Source organism: Sorex fumeus, unplaced genomic scaffold (genome assembly GCF_029834395.1).
Source record: "Sorex fumeus unplaced genomic scaffold, SorFum_2.1 ptg000095l, whole genome shotgun sequence".
Lineage (NCBI taxonomy): Eukaryota > Metazoa > Chordata > Mammalia > Eulipotyphla > Soricidae > Sorex > Sorex fumeus.
This window is the reverse complement of record NW_026606152.1, coordinates 3023623-3045385: the sequence shown is the minus strand read 5'-3', so window position 1 is coordinate 3045385 and position 21763 is coordinate 3023623. Positions and strand designations below refer to the sequence as shown.

The window sequence follows — 21763 nt, the reverse complement described above, 5'->3', positions numbered from 1 at the left end:
GTCTTGGCTGAGGGGGACAAGGCCGTGGCTCTGGGTCCTGTAAGCTTTCCCTGGAGTTTGCTCCTTTTGTCAGAGGGTGACCCACATAAGCACTTGAACGCCAGGAGGTAGAATTGCTCAGGCCTCTGGGCTCAGGGCTCTGAACTCAGGGCCCAACCCTGGGGGAGCTGGACGAGCCTATGTGGAGCCAGGCATGGGGACTGACAGCTCAGGCTTCACTCTGGCCCTGAGGGTTGTCATTCTTACCTGGGGGCGGGGGGGGGGGGGGGGGGGGGGGGCAGGCACACACAGAGACTGTCACGCAGCAAGACCAGATGTGTGTCCTGGCCAGCAGCTGCTGGGCAGAGGTCAGAGAGGGCTTTTAGACCTGCTGTAGATACCTGTGAAGAACCGCATCTTCACTTTTGAAAAAGAGTACCACTTAATTTTATTGTTGTTTTTTGGAGACGTTACTGGGCCCGCTCGAGCAAATCGATGATCAACGGGAGGGCCTTTACTTTACTTTTTGGGCCACACCCGTCAGTGCTCAGGGCTTACTCCTAGCTTTGTGCTCAGAGATCACTTCACCACGTGGAAGACTAAACGAGGTGCTTGGGATTGAACCCTAGTCGGTCCAATCAAAGGCAAATGCAACTACCTGCTTTACTTTAGCTCTGCACCCCAAGAGTTGTGCTTTTTAATGTGGGTGACGCCCTGGCGCAGCGGGTCCTGGTGGTCGTCCTGTGTCAAGGATGGAGCTCAGGGCCTCACCCCCGCCAGGCAGTGCTCTCTCCCTGGCCCTGTTTGCAGTTTGTCTCACCAGCAGAGTCTCTGGATTTCTCTCTCCGTGCCGGCGGCCAGGAGCATCCATCCCTCCTGCCAGTGAGAGGCAGGAGGCAGACTCAAAAGGCAGGACCGGCAATGCGGGCCGGTGAGACCGGCCGCAGTGGCCCCGGCCCGCGGCGGGGACCCGGAGGAGGGGGCTGGCGGGAAGCGGCCGGGGTTGCGCTCGGCATCACGGGGAGGGGGTTGCTGGGACGTCAGGCGGGAGCGAGGATGCACGAGGAGCCCAGGAAACGCGGTGTGTCGGGGCCGGCAAGGGGCAGGGACAGGAGTGGGGAAGCCCTGGCTCCATCCCGGAACCTGCCTCCTACCTGGGGCCAAGGGCCGCGCGGGATCCGGCCTGGGGTCGCCTCCACCTACCCTTCTCTGCTTCCAGGGCTAGGCAGAGACCGCTCAGCACCTTCGCTCCTCCCGGCGAACTCCCAGGACGAGGAAAAACACGGGCCGGGGGGAAAGCCAGGCACGCCCGGGGCCAGGCCACAGGCAGGGCTGGGGTACGAGGCAACCCGGTAGAGTCCGGCGGGAACTCCCGAGGGGCGGGGCCCGGCTTCCGCGGTGGGCGAGGAGGCGCTCCTCGGGGGGGGGGGGGGGGGGCGGGCGCGGACCAAATTTATGCAGTGGGCGGGGCTCCCCATGTGGGCGTGCCCAGGCGCAGCGGTGGGTGGGGCCGGGCTCACAGGTAAACAGCCCCGAACTGAACGCAGGTGAGTGGGCGTGGCTTCTGCGTGCCGTGGCCACACGAGGGCGGGGACTGACTTACTGGACGGGGCCGGACTGTCCACTGGGAACTGCCCTGGGGCCGCGGGGGACTGTCCAGGGGCTGACCGCGCGGGGCAGGCCTGTCTGCGAGGGGCTGACCGCTCGGGGCGGGGAGGGGCGGGGCTTCCCGCGAGGGACTGTCGGCGGGGCGCTGGCCTCGGGGCGGGGCCGGCTGACCGCGGGGGCGGCCCCGGGGGCTGTCCGGGGCTCACCGCGCGGGGCGGGGCGGGGCGGGCGGCCGCCGGAGTTCCGGGAGGGCTAGCGCGGAAGTCGCGGGCGGCCTGGGCGCCGGGCGCTCGGCCATGTCGTCGGGGGACGCGGGGTCCTGCGGGCCGGAGGGGACCCAGCGCGCGGCCGCCGCGCTCTGCGGCCTGTACCGCGAGGCCGGCCAGCGGCTGCGGCTCGTCCAGGAGCAGCTGGCGGCCCGCGACGGGCTGGTGGAGCGCCTGCGCGCCCGCCTGGCCGCGCTCGAGGGGGACGCGGCACCGTCGCTGGTGGACGCGCTCCTGGAGCAGGTGGCGCGGCTCCGGGAGCAGCTGCGGGAGCGGGAGAGCGGGGCCGCCGAGGCCGAGCTGCGCCAGGTGCGTGTGCGCGCGGGGCGTCGAGGTTCCGGGCCCAGCCCACGAGACGCCGCGTTGCGAGGTGTTAGATCTCTCCTTCAAGGCCCGCGCTGTCCGCCGAGCGGCGGGAGCCCTGCACTGCCGCGCCGGGGGCTGCCCCCGGGGTTGAGAGGGGCCTCCCGCCTGCTTTTTGTTTAACCGGGTTGTGAGCAGGGGAGGGGCTGGAGAGGAAACGCCCCGCTATCCCGCCGGCCGGCCCTGGTGTCAGCTTCTCATCGGCATTCTTTCAGTTATTACTGAATAGATGTTTGGGGGGCCGTACCTGGCGTTGCTCAGGGCCTGCTCCTGCTCTGTGCACAGGGATCACTCCTGGTGGGGCTCAGAGGACCCTTGGGGTGCTGAGATCTGCTCTTCCACCTTACTGTGACTCTGGCGCCCTCTGTGTCTATTTTCTTTGAAGAAATGGCTATTCAAGGCTTTTGCCCACTTTTCCCCTACAGGAAGTAGGATTTGTTGGAGGGAGGCAGCGCTGAGGCACAGACCCACAGTTACCGTGCAGTGGGACTTCGATTCATATATCCACATCAAACTTGGGGAGGCTCCACTTCATAGAGTCCCTGGAGACCAGGAACTTGATCCTGGCCTTGAGTCCACCCCATCCTCTTCTGTGTTCTGGCTGGTGCCCCTGCAGACCCAGGCCTCAGTCTCCCCAGAGGCTCCTGCTCGGAGCCAGAGCCTGAAGACAGCGAGATGTGAATGTCCACGGGGTAGGACTGTCTCCGTTGGGGCTGCCCATGTCCATTGGCTGGGCTTTGCACTGGCCCTGGAGGCAAGGCACAACCTATGACTGCAGATCTTTGCTCGTGTTCAGCTGGGTTATGCTTGGTTGAGTGCTAAGAATTCACTGTAAGTTCTGGCTATCAGTCTACGCAGATGGAACTTGCAAATGCCTTCTCTCATTGTCTATGTCCCATGTCCCCTCTGCAGCCACTGTCTTGTACATCAGGTCCGTTTCCTCTGTCTGTGCTCCTGGTGTCATGTCCAGAAAACTGTAATGAAATCCAGTACGTTTCTCCTTGAGGTTTGATAATTTTAGATCTCTCTTTTAAGTCCTTGATTCACTTTGTATTATCTCTTTCCTTTTGTTTTGTGGTGCTGGGGACTGAACACAGGCCTTACTGGACCCTTGAATTAACTTTTGTATATGGTGATAAGGGTCCAACTTCATCTTGGTTTTGGGGCCATGTCTGGTGGTGTTCAAGGGCTATTCCTGGCCCAGTGCTCACTTGTCCTTGTGGTGCCAGGCATCAAACCCCAGCTTCCTGTTTATAACGAGTGGTCCTACCACTGAGCTTTCTCCAGTTTTGCAGGTGAATGCCAATTATGCTCAGCACTGTTTGCTGAGACCATAGTCACCAAGAAAAATCACTTTCCAAAGTCATTGCACTCTGCTCTAATTCAGCGCCTCGCAGCCCAGCTCAGCAGCATGAAAGATTCTGCTCCCTCACAGCTCCATCCCCATCTCCTTTGGTTGTTGATGTCACACAATTACATCTTCAAAATTGTGGGGCTGGAGAGATGATAGTACAGTGGGTAAGGATGCTTGCCTTGCATGCAGCTGACCTGGGTTCAATCTCCTATGGTCCCCTGAGCACTGCCAGGAGTGATTCCTGAGCACAGTCATGTGGTCTCAAAGCAAAACCCCCAAATTTCATGTGTTCCAGGGACTGGATAGGTAAGTACAGCAGATAAGGTGCTTGCCTTGCATGCAGTTATCCTGGGTTCGATCCCCAGCATCCCATATGGTCCCTCAAGCACCACCAGGAATAATTTCTGAGTATAGAGTAACCCCTGAGCATTGCCGGGTGTGGTCTCCAAAACAAAAAAAATTATGTGTTACATGAGGGCAGAGAGATCACAGTGGGTAGGGCACTTGCCCACTCCAACTGCCAACTCTAGTTTGATCCCTGGCACCCCATATTGTTTCCTGAGTCCCTTGAAGTGACCCCTGAATGAAGAGCCAAGAGTAAACCCTGAGCACAGTTGGGTGTTGTCCCTGAACCCAAACCAAACACACAGAAGAGGAGAAAAATGCCCCTTTCACCATTTCGGGCAGGTGCTGCTGTCTGAGCAGGGTAGGGCGGTGATACCAGGCGGCCCTGGAGGCTGCAGTGCTCTGGCCCTCTCCGACTTCACATGGCTTTTTTTGTCTGCCTGTTCTTCTGAGGATAGTGACCACTGGTCAGGGTTCATTCGATGACACCGCTAAGGCCTCGGAGTTTCACAGGCCAGCGTGGTATGCACCAGCATGCACTCTGTCCCCTCCTGCCAAGGAGCTGTTGGGACTGCCACGGCCACTGGACCGTGCAGGGCCTGAGGTCTAGATGGACCAGCCCACAAGACGGCCTTGTTGCGAGGTGTCAGGCAGAGCCTGCCTGGTTGAAACCCCCCAGGTTAGTGTAGGAGCAGAAGCCAGTCCCAGCCCCCCACACAGTGACAGGCATCCTGTTCTTCAATCTCTGTGCAGGAAGTTGAGAGACTCAGCCATCGACTGGCCAAGAAGGAGCAGGAGATGGAGCAGCTGCTTGGCCACCCAGCACTGGCAAGCGAGAAGGAGTTGGTGCAGCTGCGGAGGAGCGTGGCAGAGAAGGAGCGGGTACGGGCTGTCAGCCATGTCCTGTGTCGCTCCCTGGCCGATGAGAGCCAGCAGCTGCGGAGGACACTGGCGGCCACCGCCCACATGTGCCAGCACCTGGCCAAGTGCCTGGAGGAGTGCCAAGCCCCACAGGCGGCACCCCGGGAGAGCGGCGCTGAGGTAGGTGCTGGTGCGCAGGTCACTTCCACTCTCAGCCATGGGAGCTGGCCGCCAAGGCCATGTCTGCCCACTGAGGGGTCATTCCTTCCACGACAGGGAGATGGATGAAAAAGGCCATAGAGCCTTTCTGCCCTGCCAGCCAGCACTTGGCAGTGAGTCTCTCAGCTGCGCCTCAGCAGCTGAACTGAGGCTGAGAGCTGCCTCGCTCTGGCAAGTGCTGTCCCTCTAGGGCACAGGTGGCTGGAGATAGGCGTGGGGGGAGGACCTCTTGACACCACTACTGACACTGGCACCCTGGGGCAGCTCCTTCACTGCTCTGGGCCCTTCCGCAACTACATTCACATCTGTACTCACACCTGCTAGTGCACCCACACCCAGGAGCACACCTGCACCCGCACCGAAAAATGCACCTCGTCCCCACTTACACCCACTCCTGCACCCGCACCTGTAGCCGCACTCACACCCACACTCTGGGGACTATGATGTTGGCTCCAGCCCCCGCTGTGGGGGTGGGGGTGGGCTCCTCTTTGTACCTGCCTGGTGCCCTGAATCAGGCACCTGCAGTGTTCCAGGACAGTGGGAGGATGTGACAGGGGGACTGCAGTGAGGGAGACAGCAGGGCACGCTGAGGGGCATAGAAATGGGGAGTGGGGCACGCAGGGCTGGTTCTGTTCCCAGCCCTCCCTTCATCTCCCTCAGCCCCAGGCTCAGTGTTTGCCTCAGTGGGGTGCTGGGGGTCTGGGCTGGGGCGCTTCACTCCCAGGCCCCACCAGGCCCCTGACCCAGCCTCGTGGAGCCTGTGCCCATCCCAGCTGGAAGGTTTTCAAGGGTCAGGGGGCTCTGGCCCACTCACTGGGAGCCCTTTGTGGGCAGTGCATGGGACCCCCCACCCCTTGGAAAGGGTGCTCAGGAGAACAGGGTCTCTGGGAAACGGAAAGGAATGAGGCATGGGGGCAGGCGGTGGGTTATCTCTGGGTTCTGACTCATTGTCCTTCCTCCTGGGGATCTGAAAGCAGCCTCTGGGGCAGCACCCCTTGCCGGTTGGCGGGAGCCTGAGCTGAGTCATGGTGCTCCCCAGCGCTTGCAGATCCAGATTCATATTTTGTCACTGAGGGGAATTCCCAGAAGCAGTGTCACAGGCGCACGGCCAGTCCCGGTCAGACACATCCCACTTGGGACTCTCTGGGCAGGGCCTCACCCTGCTAGACCCACTCTGGGGTGGGGTGTCTATGGCCCTGCGATCCTCAGAGCAAGCTGGGGCTAGGGCCACCTCTGCCCCTCTGACCTCTCCCTGTGTCTCCCACCCACGACTGTTCCCAGTGACCCCGGCCCCTGCACATGCGGTGACACTCGGTGACTGACTCTGTCTGCTAACTCCTCTTCCCGTAGTCCGAGAGTCCAGGCCGGGCCGCCGTCCAGGCCGCCACGGTGAAGCTGCAGGAGGAGAACCGCCTTTTGAAAGAGAAGGTGGCACACGTGAGTGTTCCAGCCGCCTCACCACCCACTCGCTGTCCCCTGGAGCTGCAGCAGGCCGGCCAGTGGGCTGCTGTCAGGCACTCCCACAGCACATGTTGGGGATGCGTGCTCTCTCGCTGAGCCACTTCACGACTGGGTCAGCGCGAGCACTGGTTCCAGCCTCATGTGCGGACCGGCCCGCAGGTGGAGGACCTCAACGCCAAGTGGCAGCGCTATGACGCCAGCAGGGACGAGTACGTGAGGGGACTGCAGGCCCAGCTGCGGGGGCTGCAGGTGCCCGCAGAGCCCGAGAGGCCCTCGACGTGTGAGCGGATGAGGAAGGAGATCGCCCGGCTCAACGGGCAGCTGGAGGAGAAGATGCTCACCTGTGCGGAAGTCAAGCAGGAGTTGCTGGCCGCGCGCAGTGCCTGGGATGCCGCGCTGGAGCGGGTGCAGATGCTGGAGCAGCAGGTGCGGCGCCCTGGGCAGCCCCTGACCTGTGGGGAGCATGTGGGCAGGGTCTCTGCTCTGGGCTGGAGCGGGGCTTGGCTCAGGGATGGGGGCGGGGCCTGGCTCAAGAGTGGGCGGGGCCTCTGCGCAGAGCTGGGGCGGAGCTCGGCTCGGGGCTAGGGACGGGGCTCGGGCTCAGGGCTAGGGGCGGGGCCTCTGCTCAGGGCTGGGGCGGGGCCTCTGCTCAAGGCTGCGGGTGGGGCCTCTGCCCAGGGCTTGTGGGTGGGGTGGCGGGGCGGGGCTTCTCCCGCAGCGAAAGGTGCAGGTGCGACGCCTCCTCTGCAGATTCTCGCCTACAAGGAGGACTTTGCCTGGGAAAGGGCGGACCGCGAGCGGGCGCAGAGCAGAGTGCAGGAGCTGGAGGAGAAGCTGGCCTGTTTGCAGCAGGCCGGGAGACAGGTGTGGAGCTGCACGTGTTGAAGATTCGTTTCCCTGAGCGGGTCCCCCCTGGTGGTGCTGGGGTATGCTGGCTGTTTGGGGCTTCAGAGCACGGGCTCCCTGTGAGTCACTTCCCAGCATCCCGTTGGTTTCTTCTGGCAGGGACGGGGCAGCTGGCAGTGCTCAGGGTTTACTGCTGACAGGCTTGGGGGACTAAATGTGGTGCCAGGGATTCAGATGGGTCAACCTCATGCAGGGCAAGCACCTAACCCACTGTAGCAGCTCTCTAGCCCAATCCTTGGCCTTATGGAAGCCTTCCCGGTGCCTGTCCCCTATGCTCCAGAGGGACCTGACACGTCTCTGAGATGTGAAAGCCAAGTGTCGAGAGGGGCCCGAGGTTGCTGGAGGGAGAGCAGGACCCTATCCCCAAGCATATCCCAAGCCCATAAAACAGAGGGGTCCTCTGAAGGAGGTGGAGAAGCCCTGCCCTAGGCCAGTGCTGTCCTGCCTGCCAAGGGAGTACCTGACTTGAGTTGGAATGTAGGCGATTTCTCCCAGGTGGCTTTGGGCTGTGGCCTGAAATAGACATGCTGCCTTTATCACTACCCCTGGGGGGGGCCACAGTGCCCTGTCCTGCGTGGGGTGCACCACCCCAAGCCCACAGTGGGTCTGGCCTTGTGTACTGTGCCCGCAGCAAGGGGTTAGGTAGGGTCCGTCTGACCAGGTGTGGCGTACCATGTACCATGTCCCTTCAGAGCACATACTCCTGCCCCCATCCACCCATGCACGTGGTGGCCTGCCTGGATTACCACATGTGTGATGTGGGGTAAGGCTGGTCCAGGTCCCTAGGGGACTGAAGGTGGGGATGGCGACCCTGGCACAGAAGGAACCGGGCTTGGCGTGGGGTGTGACCTACTCTTGAGATGTGGCAGCTGCCACCCTGTGGGTAAAGGGGTAGGGCAGGGGTGCTGGGTCTGGTCAGACCTTAGTTATGGCCAGGGGTTGTGCTGGAGTGTGCCCCTCATGTGGGCCCTGGCCAGGGAAGTGAGGCAGTGCCTAGGTGCTCTCGGTCCTAGAATGCAGTGCCGTCACCAGAGTCTCCGTGGCACTGAGCCCTTCCCTGAACCCTCTCCCTTACAGGGGCCCCTTGAGCCAGCATTCTGCTGGACCCACGCAGCCAACAGCAGCCCTGAGGCCTTGGAGCGTGCTGTGTCCAGTGACTGGAGGTCCGGGGATGGGGCCTGCAGGCAAGAGCCCCCTGGCATGCCCCTGGGGGACCTGCAGTGTCCTCACTGCCTGCAGTGCTTCAGCGACGAGCAAGGCGAGGAGCTCTTCAGACACGTGCGCCAGTGCTGCCAGTGAGGGGCACCAATGTCCCTTCATGCAGGCTCTTGGGGCAGCAGAACCAGCCAGGCTCCAGGGGGCCTGAGTAGAGCCAGAGGGTGAGGCCGAGAGGCGCTTACAGCAGCTCGCGGGGGAGGATCCTCTGACCCTGCCTGGCCCAGTGTGTGCTAGGGCACAAAGCTGGCTGGCAGGAAGGCTGCCTGGGTGAGGCCCCATCTGTCCCCAGCACCGGCTGGTCCTTGGTGTGGCAGGGCCTCTGTGCCAGGCATGTGCTCCAGCCCATTCAGTCCCCACAGCCACAGTGTCCTGCAGTGTTGGCTGCCCACCAACTGGAGGCGAAGCCCCTTCCCTTCCCTGCGTGTTTTCTCTTTTTTCGGCTTTTTGGGTCACACCTAGCAATGCTCAAGGGTTACTCCTGGTTCTACACTCAGGAATGACTCGTGGCAGTGCTCAGGGGACCATAGGGGATTCCGGGGATCGAACCCAGGTTGACTTTGTGCACGGCAAATGCCCTCCCCACTGTGCTATCGCTCCGACCCTGCGTGTTTTCTTAATAAAGCACTAGTGATGGTCAGTGTTCTGAGCTGCTTGAGAAGTGTGGGTCAGGCAGCTGGATCCTTGGTCGGACAGCTGGTGACAGCTGATGCAGCACAGGCCAGTGGGCACGGGGCCCGGTCTAAGTCTCGACAGTTTAGGGCGGGCTGGGGCCTGCCAGCTTCAGTGCAGCGAGGAGACACAGGGCTAAGGGACACTGAGCACAGTGTCCGGCTCTAGCCACATTCCTGGCTGCATGCTGCTGCTTCTGTCCCACGTAGCCACTTAGCACATACCCTGAATGTCACATCTTCCTCCCCAAGTTGGATTTCAGGGTCACCTCTTATGTCGTTCCTCTCTGAAATCTGGGAAATTCCTATTTCTTCAGGGGCGACCCAGTGCTGGGGGCACTGCAGCCCCAGGGCCTCTGTGCCAGGCATGTGCTCCAGCCCTTCTTATCTGCAGGACCCCTGAGCAAAGTCCACAGCCCAGAAAGAAGGGACCCCAGGACCTGGAGGTTTCAGGTGGAAGGGCTGTCCTGTACCCTGAGGGACAGTGGGGAAAGGTGTTGGCCTTCCACATGGCTGCCTCTGCTTGAGTCCCACCCAGGGGCGGCCAGCAGCCGGCACATGCCTGCCTGTAGGGACAGGGCCAGCTTGCTGGACGGCAGCAGAGGTGGGGCCCTTGGCTGGGATGCTGCCTGCTCTGGATGAGAAGGAAGACAGACTAAGGCAGCTCCAAACATGAGGAACACAGACCTCCAAAGAAACAGCTAAGCCAAAACTGTCTGGTCCTGGGTAAAGGAAAAAAAACAGCGCCGAGGTTGCTAACTATGCATGACCATGGGCTTTAACCGTATATCTTGGGGTTCACATGTAAACATGGGCTTATCAAAAAGGCTGGAGCGATAGCACAGCGGGTAGGATGTTTGCCTTGCACGTAGCCAACATGGCCAACCCGGGTTCGATTCCTCCGCCCCTCTCGCAGAGCCCGGCAAGCTACCGAGAGTATCTCGCCTGCATGGCAAAGCCTGGCAAGCTCCCCGTGATGTATTCGACATGCCAAAAACAGTAACAAGTCTCACAATTTGTTGTGAGACGTTACTGGTGCCCTCTTGAGCAAATGGATGAACAACGGGAGGACAGTGCTACAGTTCTATCAAAAAGGGAATGTTCAATGAAGTCATGAAACTTAGCACTGTGAAGCGCGACCCCGAGGTAATGTAAGCAGCTGGTTAGAATGTCTCTCAGATTCTCTAGACACAGATATGTAGTGGAGATACTTCATTGAAAACAGAACCCGAAACAGAAATGCTTACTTACCTAAGAGAAGGAATGTAGAACAGGTGATAAGATGCTCACCTGACTGGAGGAAAATAGTCTCTGCAGTAGTCACAGACAACAACACAGAAAGGACCACCAGTGGCTCCTAGGCTACTCCTGGTCAGCAGAGGGCACAGTGTTGGGGATCGAGCCTGGCCTTGTGCAAAACATGTACTCAGCCTACCAAGCTCTCTTCAGCCTGACAAAGTGAACTTCTAAGACAGAAATTATTAGTACTTGGGCGAGGGAGATGGCTCAATGGGTGGGGTGCGTGCTCTATGCAGGTCCCAGTCCATCACCTGGCACCGTGCGGTTCACAAGTGTCAGGAACAACCCCTGAAACCACAGGTGTGATGCAAAACTACACAGCGGTACGTGGGATCATGGTTAAGGCACTTACCTTGCACACAGCTGACCCTGGTTCAGTTCCCAGCAATGCATATGGTCTCCTGAGCACAGAACCAAGAATAAGATGTGAGCTCTGCTAAAAGCAGCCCCAAGCAAATTCAATAGAAATTACCATGTTGGCCATGTTGGCTACGTGCAATAGAAATTCGATAGAAATTCTGGAGCTGGCTTTGTGCCTGGGCTTCTGGGGCTCTGGGCACCGGGTCAGCTGTGTGCAAGGCAAGGGCCCTACCTGCCGTACTGTTGTTCTGGTCCCTGCAGCAGTCTCGATTACTGCTTTGTAGTAAATTTTCTTTTATCTTTTGGGCCATATTTGGTTTTGCTTGGATGGGGGTGGGGTCGGTTGGAGATTCTATTCTAGGCAGCTTGGGGGTTACACCCCACAGTTCTTGGGACTGATACTGGGCCTCCCACATAAAAAGCATACATTCAGCCCACTGAACTCTCCTGCCCTCTAGTGATTTTTTTTTACTAAGACTTTTTCTTTTCCTTTTTATTTTTTGTATTTGGGCCACACCTGACAGTGCTTAGCTACCGCAGCTGCCCCAAGAATGATCTTGGCATGCAAGGCAGGCTCCTCCTCCCCTGTACTATTTAAACCTCGTGGCAGGTTTTGAAGCCAAGAAGTGTTTTTTCTTGCCTTGGATGAGCTGAGTAGCATTGGTCCTTGACACTCATGAGTTCTAGATCGGTATTGATGTCCAGATGCAGCCAGGGGAAGGATGGTGTTGATTCGCAGATCTGTTTATAATCACAAAATGTTGGTGGTTGGGTGGTTTTTTTTATTGGCTTTCTTTTTTTGGGGGGGTCACAACTGGCAATGCTCAGGAACTCCTGACTCTGCACTCAGGAACCCCTGTATTTGTGGGACCATAAGGGAAAGGGATGCCAGGGATTGAACCTGGGTCAGCTGCGTGCAAGGCAAATGGCCTGTCTGCTGTACTATCGCTCTGGTCCCTATTCTGGATTATTTGAGGGCTTTAATTTGTTGAATAGTGTAACTCCTGAGTACTGACAGTGTGGCCCCAAAACAAAAGCAACAGAAAATGCTTGGTGTTGATCTATATTCAATTCAGCTTTTGGTGTATGTGTCTGTGGCTGTGGGCTACCTCGTCATGCTATAGGGTCTCTTGGTGTTTCTTCTGTCCTTTTTTTTTTCTTTTGGGTCACACCTGGTGATGCTCAGGGGTTACTCCTGGTTCATGCACTCAGGAACTACTCCTGGCTGTGCTCAGGGGACCATATGGCATGCTGGGGATCGAACCTGGGTCGGGCTGCGTACAAGGCAAATGCCCTACCCGCTGTGCTATCACTCCAGCCCCTCTTCTGCCATTTCTTTCCAGCATAGCTATCTGTGGATGGTGGGAGAGGGGCTCTTGCTGTTTTTTTCCCAAGAGAATATAGCCGACCACCACAGTACGGAGATGGACAGGCAATGGTAACACTTAGTATTTTTTAATTTTTGAGTCACTCTGGTAGTGCCTTAATCATAACTGTGCTCAGGGATCACTCCTGGTGGACCATCTGGAGGAAGATGAAACCCATTGGTGTATGCAAGACCAGGGTCCTGCCCACTGCACCGCCCACTGCACCCTCTCTCCAACCCATTCAGTATTTCTGCGGCCAGTAGATGGTGCCCAAGCTTAATCAAGATTGGGGCCAGAGTGGGGAGGGCCTTTCTCTTGTACGCAGCTCACTTGGGTTCCAAATCTAGCATCCCATAGTAGTAGTTCCTTAGTGCAGTCAGGAGTAAACCCTGAGCATCGCTAGGTGTGACCCAAAAGGGGGGGGGGGGTGAAGTTTAATCAAGATTCAGGAACAAATGCCCAATGAAATAAAGAAGTCAAATTAAATCTCCATCTTGCCTGGACATGTGCCCATTAGTGGCATGCAGATTTGGGGTTGGGTTGGGAAAGAGGGGAGAAATGGAGAAGAGATCAAATTGCAATCCGACTCCCCTCCACCCTGTTTTTTGTGACTTAATCAGCTGCCTTCTGGAGTCGGATATACCCTGGATACAGATGCTGCATCTTGCACCCTGGCCTAACTTGACTCTGATTGCTTTAGTGGGTTCCTTTAAACAAGTTCCCACCTGCAGACATGAACGGTTTTCTTTCTTCCTTTCCAATTTGGGATACATTTTGTTTTTCCTAGTTAGAAACTCCTACTCACTGTGGGGTAAAAACTGCAAGACTAGACACAGCTCACTTATCTTATGGGGAAAGCATTCAGTCACATACTCATGAGACTGGCTACAAGGCTTGAAGACTCCCAAGGAAAAGACACGTAAGGGTCTGGGATCTCATGTAGCTTCACAACATGTCTTTGGTGTGCTTCCCAGTACCAGCAGCGCCCCATCCCATTTTTTTCCCCTGGGTCGCACCCAGTGATGCTCAGGGCTTACTCCAAGGTTTGTGGTCTCAGGGATGGGCCCGAATTGGCCACGTGCAAGGTGAGCCTGTACCAGCTGTACTATTGCTCTGGCCCCTCAGCGAGCCTGTTTTATCAGTGTTTTGACTGGGGTGCAAAAGACCCTCTTTGGGTAGGACAGTCATTTTGGCAACGTGGATTATTTTTTTTTTACCTAGGATCATGGGGTAAATTCGTGAAGCGTTCCATAATTTTACCCGAAGAGAAAACAAAACAAAAAAAACCCCCAAGCACCCCAAACTCGTTTCTTTTTTGCCAATCTTGGGAGTCCGACGAAGGAAGTCAACTCAGCATCCTTCTCATTTAGTATCATTTTAGACTACTTATGGATCAGTTGGGCTGGAGCGATAGCAAAGTGGGTAGGGTGTTTGCCCTGCATGCAGCCAACCTGGGTTTGATTTTTCTGCCCCTCTCGGAGAGCCCGGCAAGCTACTGATAGTATCCCGCCCAGATGGCAAAGCCTGGCAAGCTCCCTGTGAAGTATTCAATATGCCAAAAACAGTAACAAGTCTCACAATGGAGATGTTACTGGTGCCCACATGAGCAAATCAACGAACAATGGGACGACAGTGACAGTGCAGGAGCACGCGGTAATTTTACATTGCCTGTTGTTTCTGGGTCACACCCAGAGGTGTTCAGGGGACAATATGGGGGCTGCTGGGACCGAACCTGGGTCTGCTGCATGCAAGGCCAGCACTGTAAGCCCTGTATTATTCCTCTGGCCCTCCGTCTGAAGCTGTTGGCGACATTTCCAACGTGAGTGTTCCCCAGTCCCACAGGGGAGCGCTGACGGTCTAATGCCCAAGGCACAGAAGTGGAGCCTGACACTTTCCTCACTCCGCCTAGAGGTTCCCAGGGACCTCCTGGTGCTGCCATTGCATGGTGTGCCTCGGCGCAGTGCTCCTACTCTGCTGGGCAGTGGATGTGCTGTTCTTGGTTGTTTCCACATAGAAAGTATTTGTTTTGGGGCCGTAACTCTTGGTCTTGTTCCCTCCTCCACTCAGCAAATCCACGAGATCATGACCTGCAAGCCTCTCAGGTGCCTTTTTTTTCCCCTCATTTTTTTTTTCTTTTTGAACTTTCAGTTGTGCCAGGATATGCTCAGGGCAGTGGTGCTGGGAATCAAACCCAGGGCCTCACACATGCGAGTGCTCTGCATCTAGGCTCCTCACTTTGGTTTTCTTTTTGCTTTTTGGGTCACACTTGGCGAGGCTCAGGGGTTAGTCCTGGCTCTGCACTCAGGAATTATTTCTGGAGGTGCTCAGGGGACCATATGGGATGCCGGGGATCGAACCTGGGTGGCCTCAGTGAAAGGCAAACACCCTACCTGCTGTGCTATCACTCCAGGTCCCCTCACTTTTTAAAAAGCATTTCCCAAACTTGGGAGCCAACTGGTGGCAGTGTGCGTGAGGGAAATAACACCCATCTGTGGCTGTCCCTGTGTGCACTGCGGAAGGGGGTGCACTGCAGCTGACATTGGGGCCCTGCACTCAGATCCCCAGGTCATGCCTGGCTACTCTGGAGGCTCAGAGCCCTCCACCACACGCTGAGTTTTGGGACCTGGCTGCTTCCTTTCATCTGTGCAAAGTGAGGTGCCGAGAGGAAAGCGGTACGAGGGGACCGGGTGTCCTCAACACGTGTACCACACCCACATTGCAGCTGGAACCCTGCAGTTGTCTCAGCGACTGTGTGGTGTGAAGGGACAAAGGAGTGGAGGCTCCATGAGCTGGTGTGTGGACCCTGGCCAGAGAGGAGTGGCAGGGCTCCCTCTGCCACATGTAACCACTTGGAACAACAAAGCTGGTCAGCAGCGCCCGGTACCCCAGCTCTGGGCCCCCGACACCCACCTTCCTCCTTTCTCAGAACTGGCTTCCCTGGGTCGAGGAGGGTCAGTGTGAGGGTGCCCCACCCCTTCCCAGTCTGGCTGAGACCCACACTTTCCGCACCGGCTCCCCATGGCCATGTAGGTCATTTGTTCCACTTTCGTCTTGGGGTCACATCACATCTGGCAATGCTCAGGGCTTATGCCTGGCCCTGCACTCAGGAATCACTCCTGGCGGTGCTCAGATAATCATATGGGATCCCAGCTGTGTGCAAGGCAAATGCCCTCCCCATTGGACTCTCACTCCAGCCCCATTCAACGAGGTCTGTCCATGAACAGCCATCACAAGTTCTGTCCTATGCCGGGCTCAGCCTCGAGTGTCCAGGCACCTTCTCCTACCTGCTCCTTGGCCAGCACCCCAACTCCTCACAGCACACACAGGACAGCCCCCCCGGGGGCACAGGGCAGTGGGAGTGATGAAGTGACGAGGAGTAGACACCAGAGTAGCCCGCAGCAGCCTTGCCAGGCAGGGCTTCCAGCGGTCCCAGTGACACCCCCTCTGGTGGACTGCTCGCCCTGGCCGGTTTCCACCCATGGCCCCACCCAAATGGGCTCTGGATGACTAGGCCCCATGGGGCTCTGCCCTCCTCAACCCAGAGGTCTGAATGCAGTGCACAGATCCTGTCAGCATCTGCGTGGCACAGGGAATACAGGACACGGACAAACTGCTCTGTGGAGGATGGTGAGGTCACAGGAACCCTAAGGCACTTCCTTGGGGCAATCAGGAAAGGCTCAGGGTGACGCCCTGGTCCCCCCCCCCCCCCCCCCCGCTCCCCAACCACCCCAGCTTCACCCAGCAGAGAGCAGCCACACCAGATCTTCTGCTGTACTAATGTATTCCATCTTTCAAAAAGAAAGACATGATTTTAATATTACTTAACAATATGTTAAAAAAGTAGCCAGGCAGGCCTCCGTGTTAATCCAGTCGGACACTCTGACAGACTCGATGGTGAGTACTTGGGGCTTCTGTTTTTGAACTTTCTCTTTCTGCAGGGGTCTTACACAAGCTGGCTACAAGTCGGGGGGGGGGGGGGGGAGTCAGACACAAACAGCGCAATGTGGACATTCTGAACAGTAGATTGTGGAGGAGAACGGAAGCGCACCTGCCCTGCTGGCCCGCCTCGGGGGACGCGGGGCACACGAGAGCTGAGTGACAGCAACACCCTGGCAGGGACAGATGATGGGACAGGGCGAGTGCAGAGCGACGGCCGCGTGGATGGTGCCCAGGCTCGGGGGCCGCGTGCTGGAAGAACGAGCAGGCTGCTGCCCCGGGCCTACAGCACAGAGCTACACCGAAGAAATCTCACGCACAGACTACACGCACACGAGCTGACGGCGCGGGGCCAACGACAGGGCTGGGCGAGTCCACCCGCACACGCCTGGGGCCTGGCCCTCCACCCTCAAGTCCCTCTCCTGTGGTCCTCACTCAGTGGGCAGCAAACGTGGCTTTTTTCAAGCTAAAATTGGACCAATTGATAGACAGTCTTTGTCGGGTCTGTCTCGCGGAGTCCAAGCAGAACCTGCAAAGACAGAAAGTCAAACGTGATGGAAGGAAACACTGACACGGCCACGCTGAGGCCGTCTCAGGGCTGTCACGGGCAGGACCTTGATCCAGCAGCAGCAGACGAGCAGTTTCTCTCCCCGTCAAGCTCTGCCCCCGGCCCAGCCCGGCAGCCCTTCCACCCTCAGCTGCCTGAAAAAGCACCTGCTATGTCTGCTGCGCCTCAGATAACCACAGCCAACTCTGACAGGAAACGAAGCCGGAAAACCTTTCCTCTGAAAAACCTTTAACTGGCTTCGTTTTTGAAATTCCCATCTTCTTAGCGGTCATTTGGGTAGCAGAAAAATGCAGATTAGACTTGGAAATGAGCACTGTCACCTCGCCCATGGGTGAACTTGCACATGTCCTCAGAAACTGGCGGGCTGACCAACTGGCGGGCTGGACTGCAGGGCCGGGGAAGCTCTTGCTAGGCTGCCTGCTCTGCAGGCAGAAGCTCCAGGACACCCCACCCACGGGCCCCCTCAAGCAAGAACCGAAACAATAAACCTGCTGCAGTTTTTGGTTTGTTTTTGGGCCACACTGGGCTGTGCTCAGGGCTTACTCCTGGCTCTGTACTCTGCACTCTTGCTGATGCAAAGGGGACCACATGGGATGCAGGGATCAAACCTGTGTAGGTCATGCGCAAGGCAAGTACCCACCCTGCCGTGCTATCTCTCAGGCCCTCATTTTTAATGCTAATATTTTGTTGATTTTTGCTTCTGATCTTCAAATCAGTAACCTTCCCTTTTCTCCCAGTACTTTTGGGGGCAGATTTTGGCATGAAAATTTCACTTGTTTCATAAAACGAAACATGGAGGGCACTCTGTTTTCTGGGAGATTTTGTTCAAGACAACATAATCTGTTCCCGGAAGTTTGAGAAGTTCTCTAGAAATGTCAGAATGTGGTTTTCTCAGAAGACACAGCTACTGCCTTTGGTTGTTGCAGTTTCGGGCCACACCTGGCAGTGCTCATGGCTCACTCCTGGAGGGCTTCAGGGAGTACATGCACGCGGGGGACTGAACTTGGGTCGGCTGCATGCAAGGCAGGTGCCCTACCCCATGGTACTACTGCCTCGGCCCCTCTTTCGTAAGCTTGCAAACAATTTTCGGCTTTGCCGAGCTTCTGTATTTTTGTTTCCCTTTTCACTGTTTCACATATATTTATTCAATTTTTCATTTTTTGGGGCTTTTGTTTCATAATTTTAAAAAATCAGGAAAAAAATTTTGGCAACATCTTGCAGTCTTTAGGGCTTATTCCTGGCTGCTTTCAGGGACTTAGGGGACCAATGGGGTGCTGAAGGTTTAAGCCCAGGTCAGCCGTGTGCAAGGCGAACAAAGCACCTTACCTGCTGTACTACTGCTCCTGTCCTGTTTTCCTAATTTCTCTCTTTTTTTTTGGTGTTTGTGTGTGTGGGGGTGGTCCCCACATGCGACAATGATGAGGGGTTACTCCTGGCTTTGCATTCAGATTATTCCTGGAGGTGCTCAGGGGACCCAATGAGACACCAGGGATTAAACCCAGGTTGGCTGTGTGCGAGTCAAGTGCCCCTTTCTGCTGTACTAATTCTCTGGTCCTGGTTTCTTTTCTTTCCTTTCTTCCTTTTTTTTGCTTTTTGGGTCACTCCCGGTGATGCTCAGGGGTTACTCCTGGCTCTGCACTCAGGGATTACTCCTGGCAGTGCTCAGGGGACCATATGGGATGCTGGGAATCGAACCCGGGTTGGCTGCGTGCAAGGCAAACGCCCTACCCGCTGTGCTATCACTCCAGCCCCAGGTCCTGTTTTCTTAATTTTTCAAATGAAAAACCTGAACTTAGTAGTCTTCTGGGATTTGGTAACTAACTCAAGCATTCGAGACTTTGGGGAAAGCCCTAGAGAGTACCACAGCATGCAGCTCCTTGATTTCTTCCACTGAGTTTCACGATCCCTTAGTTCTGTACCACTTGAAGCCAGGAGTGAGTTGGACCCGCGCAGAGTCAGCACTCTGTATCTGTGTCGCAGACCCCTGGCAGCCAAGTCTGTGCTAGCAGACACCTGGGTGGGCATATCGTGCACCACAGCAGGACAACCATACAGAGCATCGGACATAGGACACACCACAGGCTGAGCTGTTGAGTCTGCCCATATGCGGCCTGTCCCCAAACACAGTTGGGTAGGTTGGGCTGTTAAGCGACTTGGACATCAAGGAACAGCTCCCCTAGATGTGCAGACTCAGGGACCTGACATACAAGTGCTCCAGGTGCTCCCCACCTGCTAGAGACCAGCTGTGCACACACGAGCGTGGGGAAGAAAATGAGTGAGGGGCTGTAGCAGGAGGTGAAGGTGTGGAGGGCAGGGGAGGCCCGAGGCCACGGTGTTGGCCCGTGATGTCGCTGCCCCATCAGAGACAGTGGCAGCACTCACCTTTTGAAATACTCCACTTCCCTCTCGGTCTCATCCATGTCCACACTTTCCAGATCGATATCCTTCGGCAGGAAGACGTCGTCTGTGAACAGAGAAGAGGCGAGTGGAAGCAGCAGGCTTTCTTCCCAGAACACGTGCACCACTGGGTCTTACCCAGCTTCAACAACTTCCCCCACACAACTGTTTCTCTAGCAGGATCTGAGCAGGAGGGAGTCGCCCTGCATGCAGCTGACCTGGGTCTGACTCCCAGAGCCCTACCAGGAGTCCGCCCTAAGCACTGCTGGGTGTGACCCCTAAACAACAACACAGCTCAAATCTGAGATTTGAATGGCCGAGGGGAGGAGTTGCGGCTCAGTGTGGAGATGGGGGGTGGGGGAGGGGGTGGGGGGGAGGGCCCTGGGCAGAGCCCTGGTCCCCAGAACCAGGCATGTTCACCCTCCCAAGTGAAGCCAGAGGAGGGGCGCAGAGGACTGGTGCTAACCCTGCTCCGTGTGCAGCCTCAGGGGAAGATGAGCTTCCTGAAGCTCATCTCCCTCCCAGCGCACTCTGAGCCCCAGAGCTGAATAGATCTGCTGACTCCTTTGGCCCGTCAGGCTCTGGCACCAGGGCACAGCCTCACTCTGAAGACCTCCCTGAGCCCCCTGGCCAGCAAGGCCAGCTCCAGTTCCCCAGGTCTGGTATTTCTCCCCTATTCCTGTGGTTTCCAGGACCCAACACCCTCACACCTGCATGTCCTCCCTCCATCTGCCGCCTTCATGCATAGCACTGGTGGCAAACCTGCTTTTTTACACATGACCCTCATGAACCCTTGCCCTCCCCCGGCTCTCATGTCAGGGAAGGTCTTGGTGACCACCTGGAGCACACCCCCCTCTAAACAGGCTCCCGGGCCCTCGATTCCAGCTCGGTCCAGCCTGAATGATCTCTCCTCATGGCAGTCATCCTGCAGGCTGACCTCCGTGCCCAGCCTAAGTTCCTGGCAGCTGCAGGGCACCAACTTGGGGGACTGATGTGGGGCAGCGGGCTGAGAGAAAAAAGCGGGTGTGAGGAGGCAGGTCTCTGTGCTGGCTCCATGCTCACTGACACCAGAAGAATTGGAGTGAGCCTCTTCGAAGCAGGAAGGGCAGACAGACCAAACTGAACCAGACGCAGTGCCAGTGGCCCGGGCACTCACCACTGCCATGGCCCCATCTCGGGCGCGGGAGGAGGGTAGACAACAAAGGGACTGCCAGACTCCGGAGTCAGTCAGCTTCCTGAAGCTCATCTCCCTCCCAGAGCCCAACTCGCAGCCACACTCCAGGGACGGGGGGCGTCCCCGGGCTGACATGCCCATACCCCGCTGACGGCGCTCCACAACAGGAGTCAGAGGACATCTGGGGCAGCAGAAAGCTGGGCAAGGGTGTAGGAAACCTCGGCACAGGAACGAAGCCACAAAGGCTCCCGCAGCCCGAGTTCCTCGGAATTAAAGGACAAAGAAAACATCATGAAGAACACGTCACTGTGTGAGGCAAGTGTGGGCTGCCTGCCGCGCCAGAGAGGGGTCCCTTCAGCCCACAAAGCAAGTCTTGGCCACTAGAAGGGGACAATCCCCACTGCAGACCAGGGCGGATTCAAGCCCAAAGCATCACAGTACAGAGGGGGCTGGAGAGTCAGGACCTTGGGAGGGCACTTTCTTGCACGTGGCCGACCTGTGTCTGCTCCTTGGGACCCCAAAGGGTCCCCTGAGCCCCACCAGGAGCGATCCCTGAGCACTGCTGGGGAAACGTAAAAGCTACCTAAGCAAACTACCTAGCAAATGGGCAGAAACCACTGGGAAATTATTCCTGAAAGAATTCAGAAATGATGAAAACACTGCAAGAAGCTACAAATATTTACTTCTCTTCCTTCTGTTCTTGGTCACACCTGCTGGTGTTCAGGGCTCCGGGAGCAGAACCACACGTGGTCCTCCCGCATGCAAAGCACATGGTCCGGCCCAGCTATGCAAACGGACTCATTTACTGTTGCTTTTACTTGTGGGCCACACGTGCTGGTGCATGGGGGCTACTCCTGGTTCTGTGCTTGGTGGCTGCTCCCCGCATTGTGCAGGGGACCCTGTGGACCAGGGGTTGCACCTGGGCCACCAGGATGCAAAGACTACCCTGCGTGCACTCAGCCCTCGATTGTTCCAATGAATGACTGGAGCAAATGCCCAAGTGCCATTTAAGTGGTTGCGTTAAAAAGAAAAGAAATTGGAGGAAATAGGGGAGCGATAGCGCAGCGGGTAGGGCGTTCGCCTTACACGCGGCCAACATGGCCGACCCGAGTTCGATTCCTCCGCCCCTCTCGGAGAGCCTGGCAAGCTACCGAGAGTATTGGATATGCCAGACACAGTAACAACAAAGTCTCCAATGGAGACGTTACTGGGCCCGCTCGAGCAAATCGACGATCAACGGGAGGGCCTTTACCTTTTTTTTTTAGGGCACTGGTTGTATACATGGCTGATCCCTCCTGGAGCCCCTAACTGCAAACAGACCCTTGAGCACAGAGCCTGGAATAGCCCCTGAGCTCCGGTAGGGGTGACAACAAAATAAGGGAAGGAAAACAGGGGCTGGAGTTTGCTTGCCTTG

General features: G+C 57.1%; 2 protein-coding genes across 3 annotated transcripts in view; one reads left to right on the top strand and one right to left on the bottom strand.

The window, feature by feature from the left end:
• Window positions 1–1858: 1858 nt before the first annotated feature.
• On the top strand, window positions 1859–9217 carry TNIP2 (TNFAIP3 interacting protein 2). The gene is made up of 6 exons (XM_056133011.1): window positions 1859–2162; window positions 4669–4956; window positions 6346–6432; window positions 6616–6882; window positions 7207–7320; window positions 8440–9217. The coding sequence occupies exons 1-6, from the start codon at window positions 1884–1886 to the stop codon at window positions 8659–8661; spliced, it is 1257 nt and encodes a 418-aa protein (XP_055988986.1). The 5' UTR covers window positions 1859–1883; the 3' UTR covers window positions 8662–9217.
• A 6821-nt stretch (window positions 9218–16038) lies between these two features.
• FAM193A (family with sequence similarity 193 member A) overlaps window positions 16039–21763 on the bottom strand; it is a 98863-nt gene continuing 93138 nt past the window's right edge. For both annotated transcript variants that reach the window (XM_056133042.1, XM_056133044.1), the window contains exons 20-21: window positions 19161–19242; window positions 16039–16739 (exon numbers count right to left, since the gene is read on the bottom strand). In XM_056133042.1, the coding sequence (XP_055989017.1) occupies window positions 16646–16739; window positions 19161–19242 (176 nt within the window). In that variant the 3' untranslated portion in view covers window positions 16039–16645. The remainder of the gene's footprint in view (window positions 16740–19160; window positions 19243–21763) is intronic.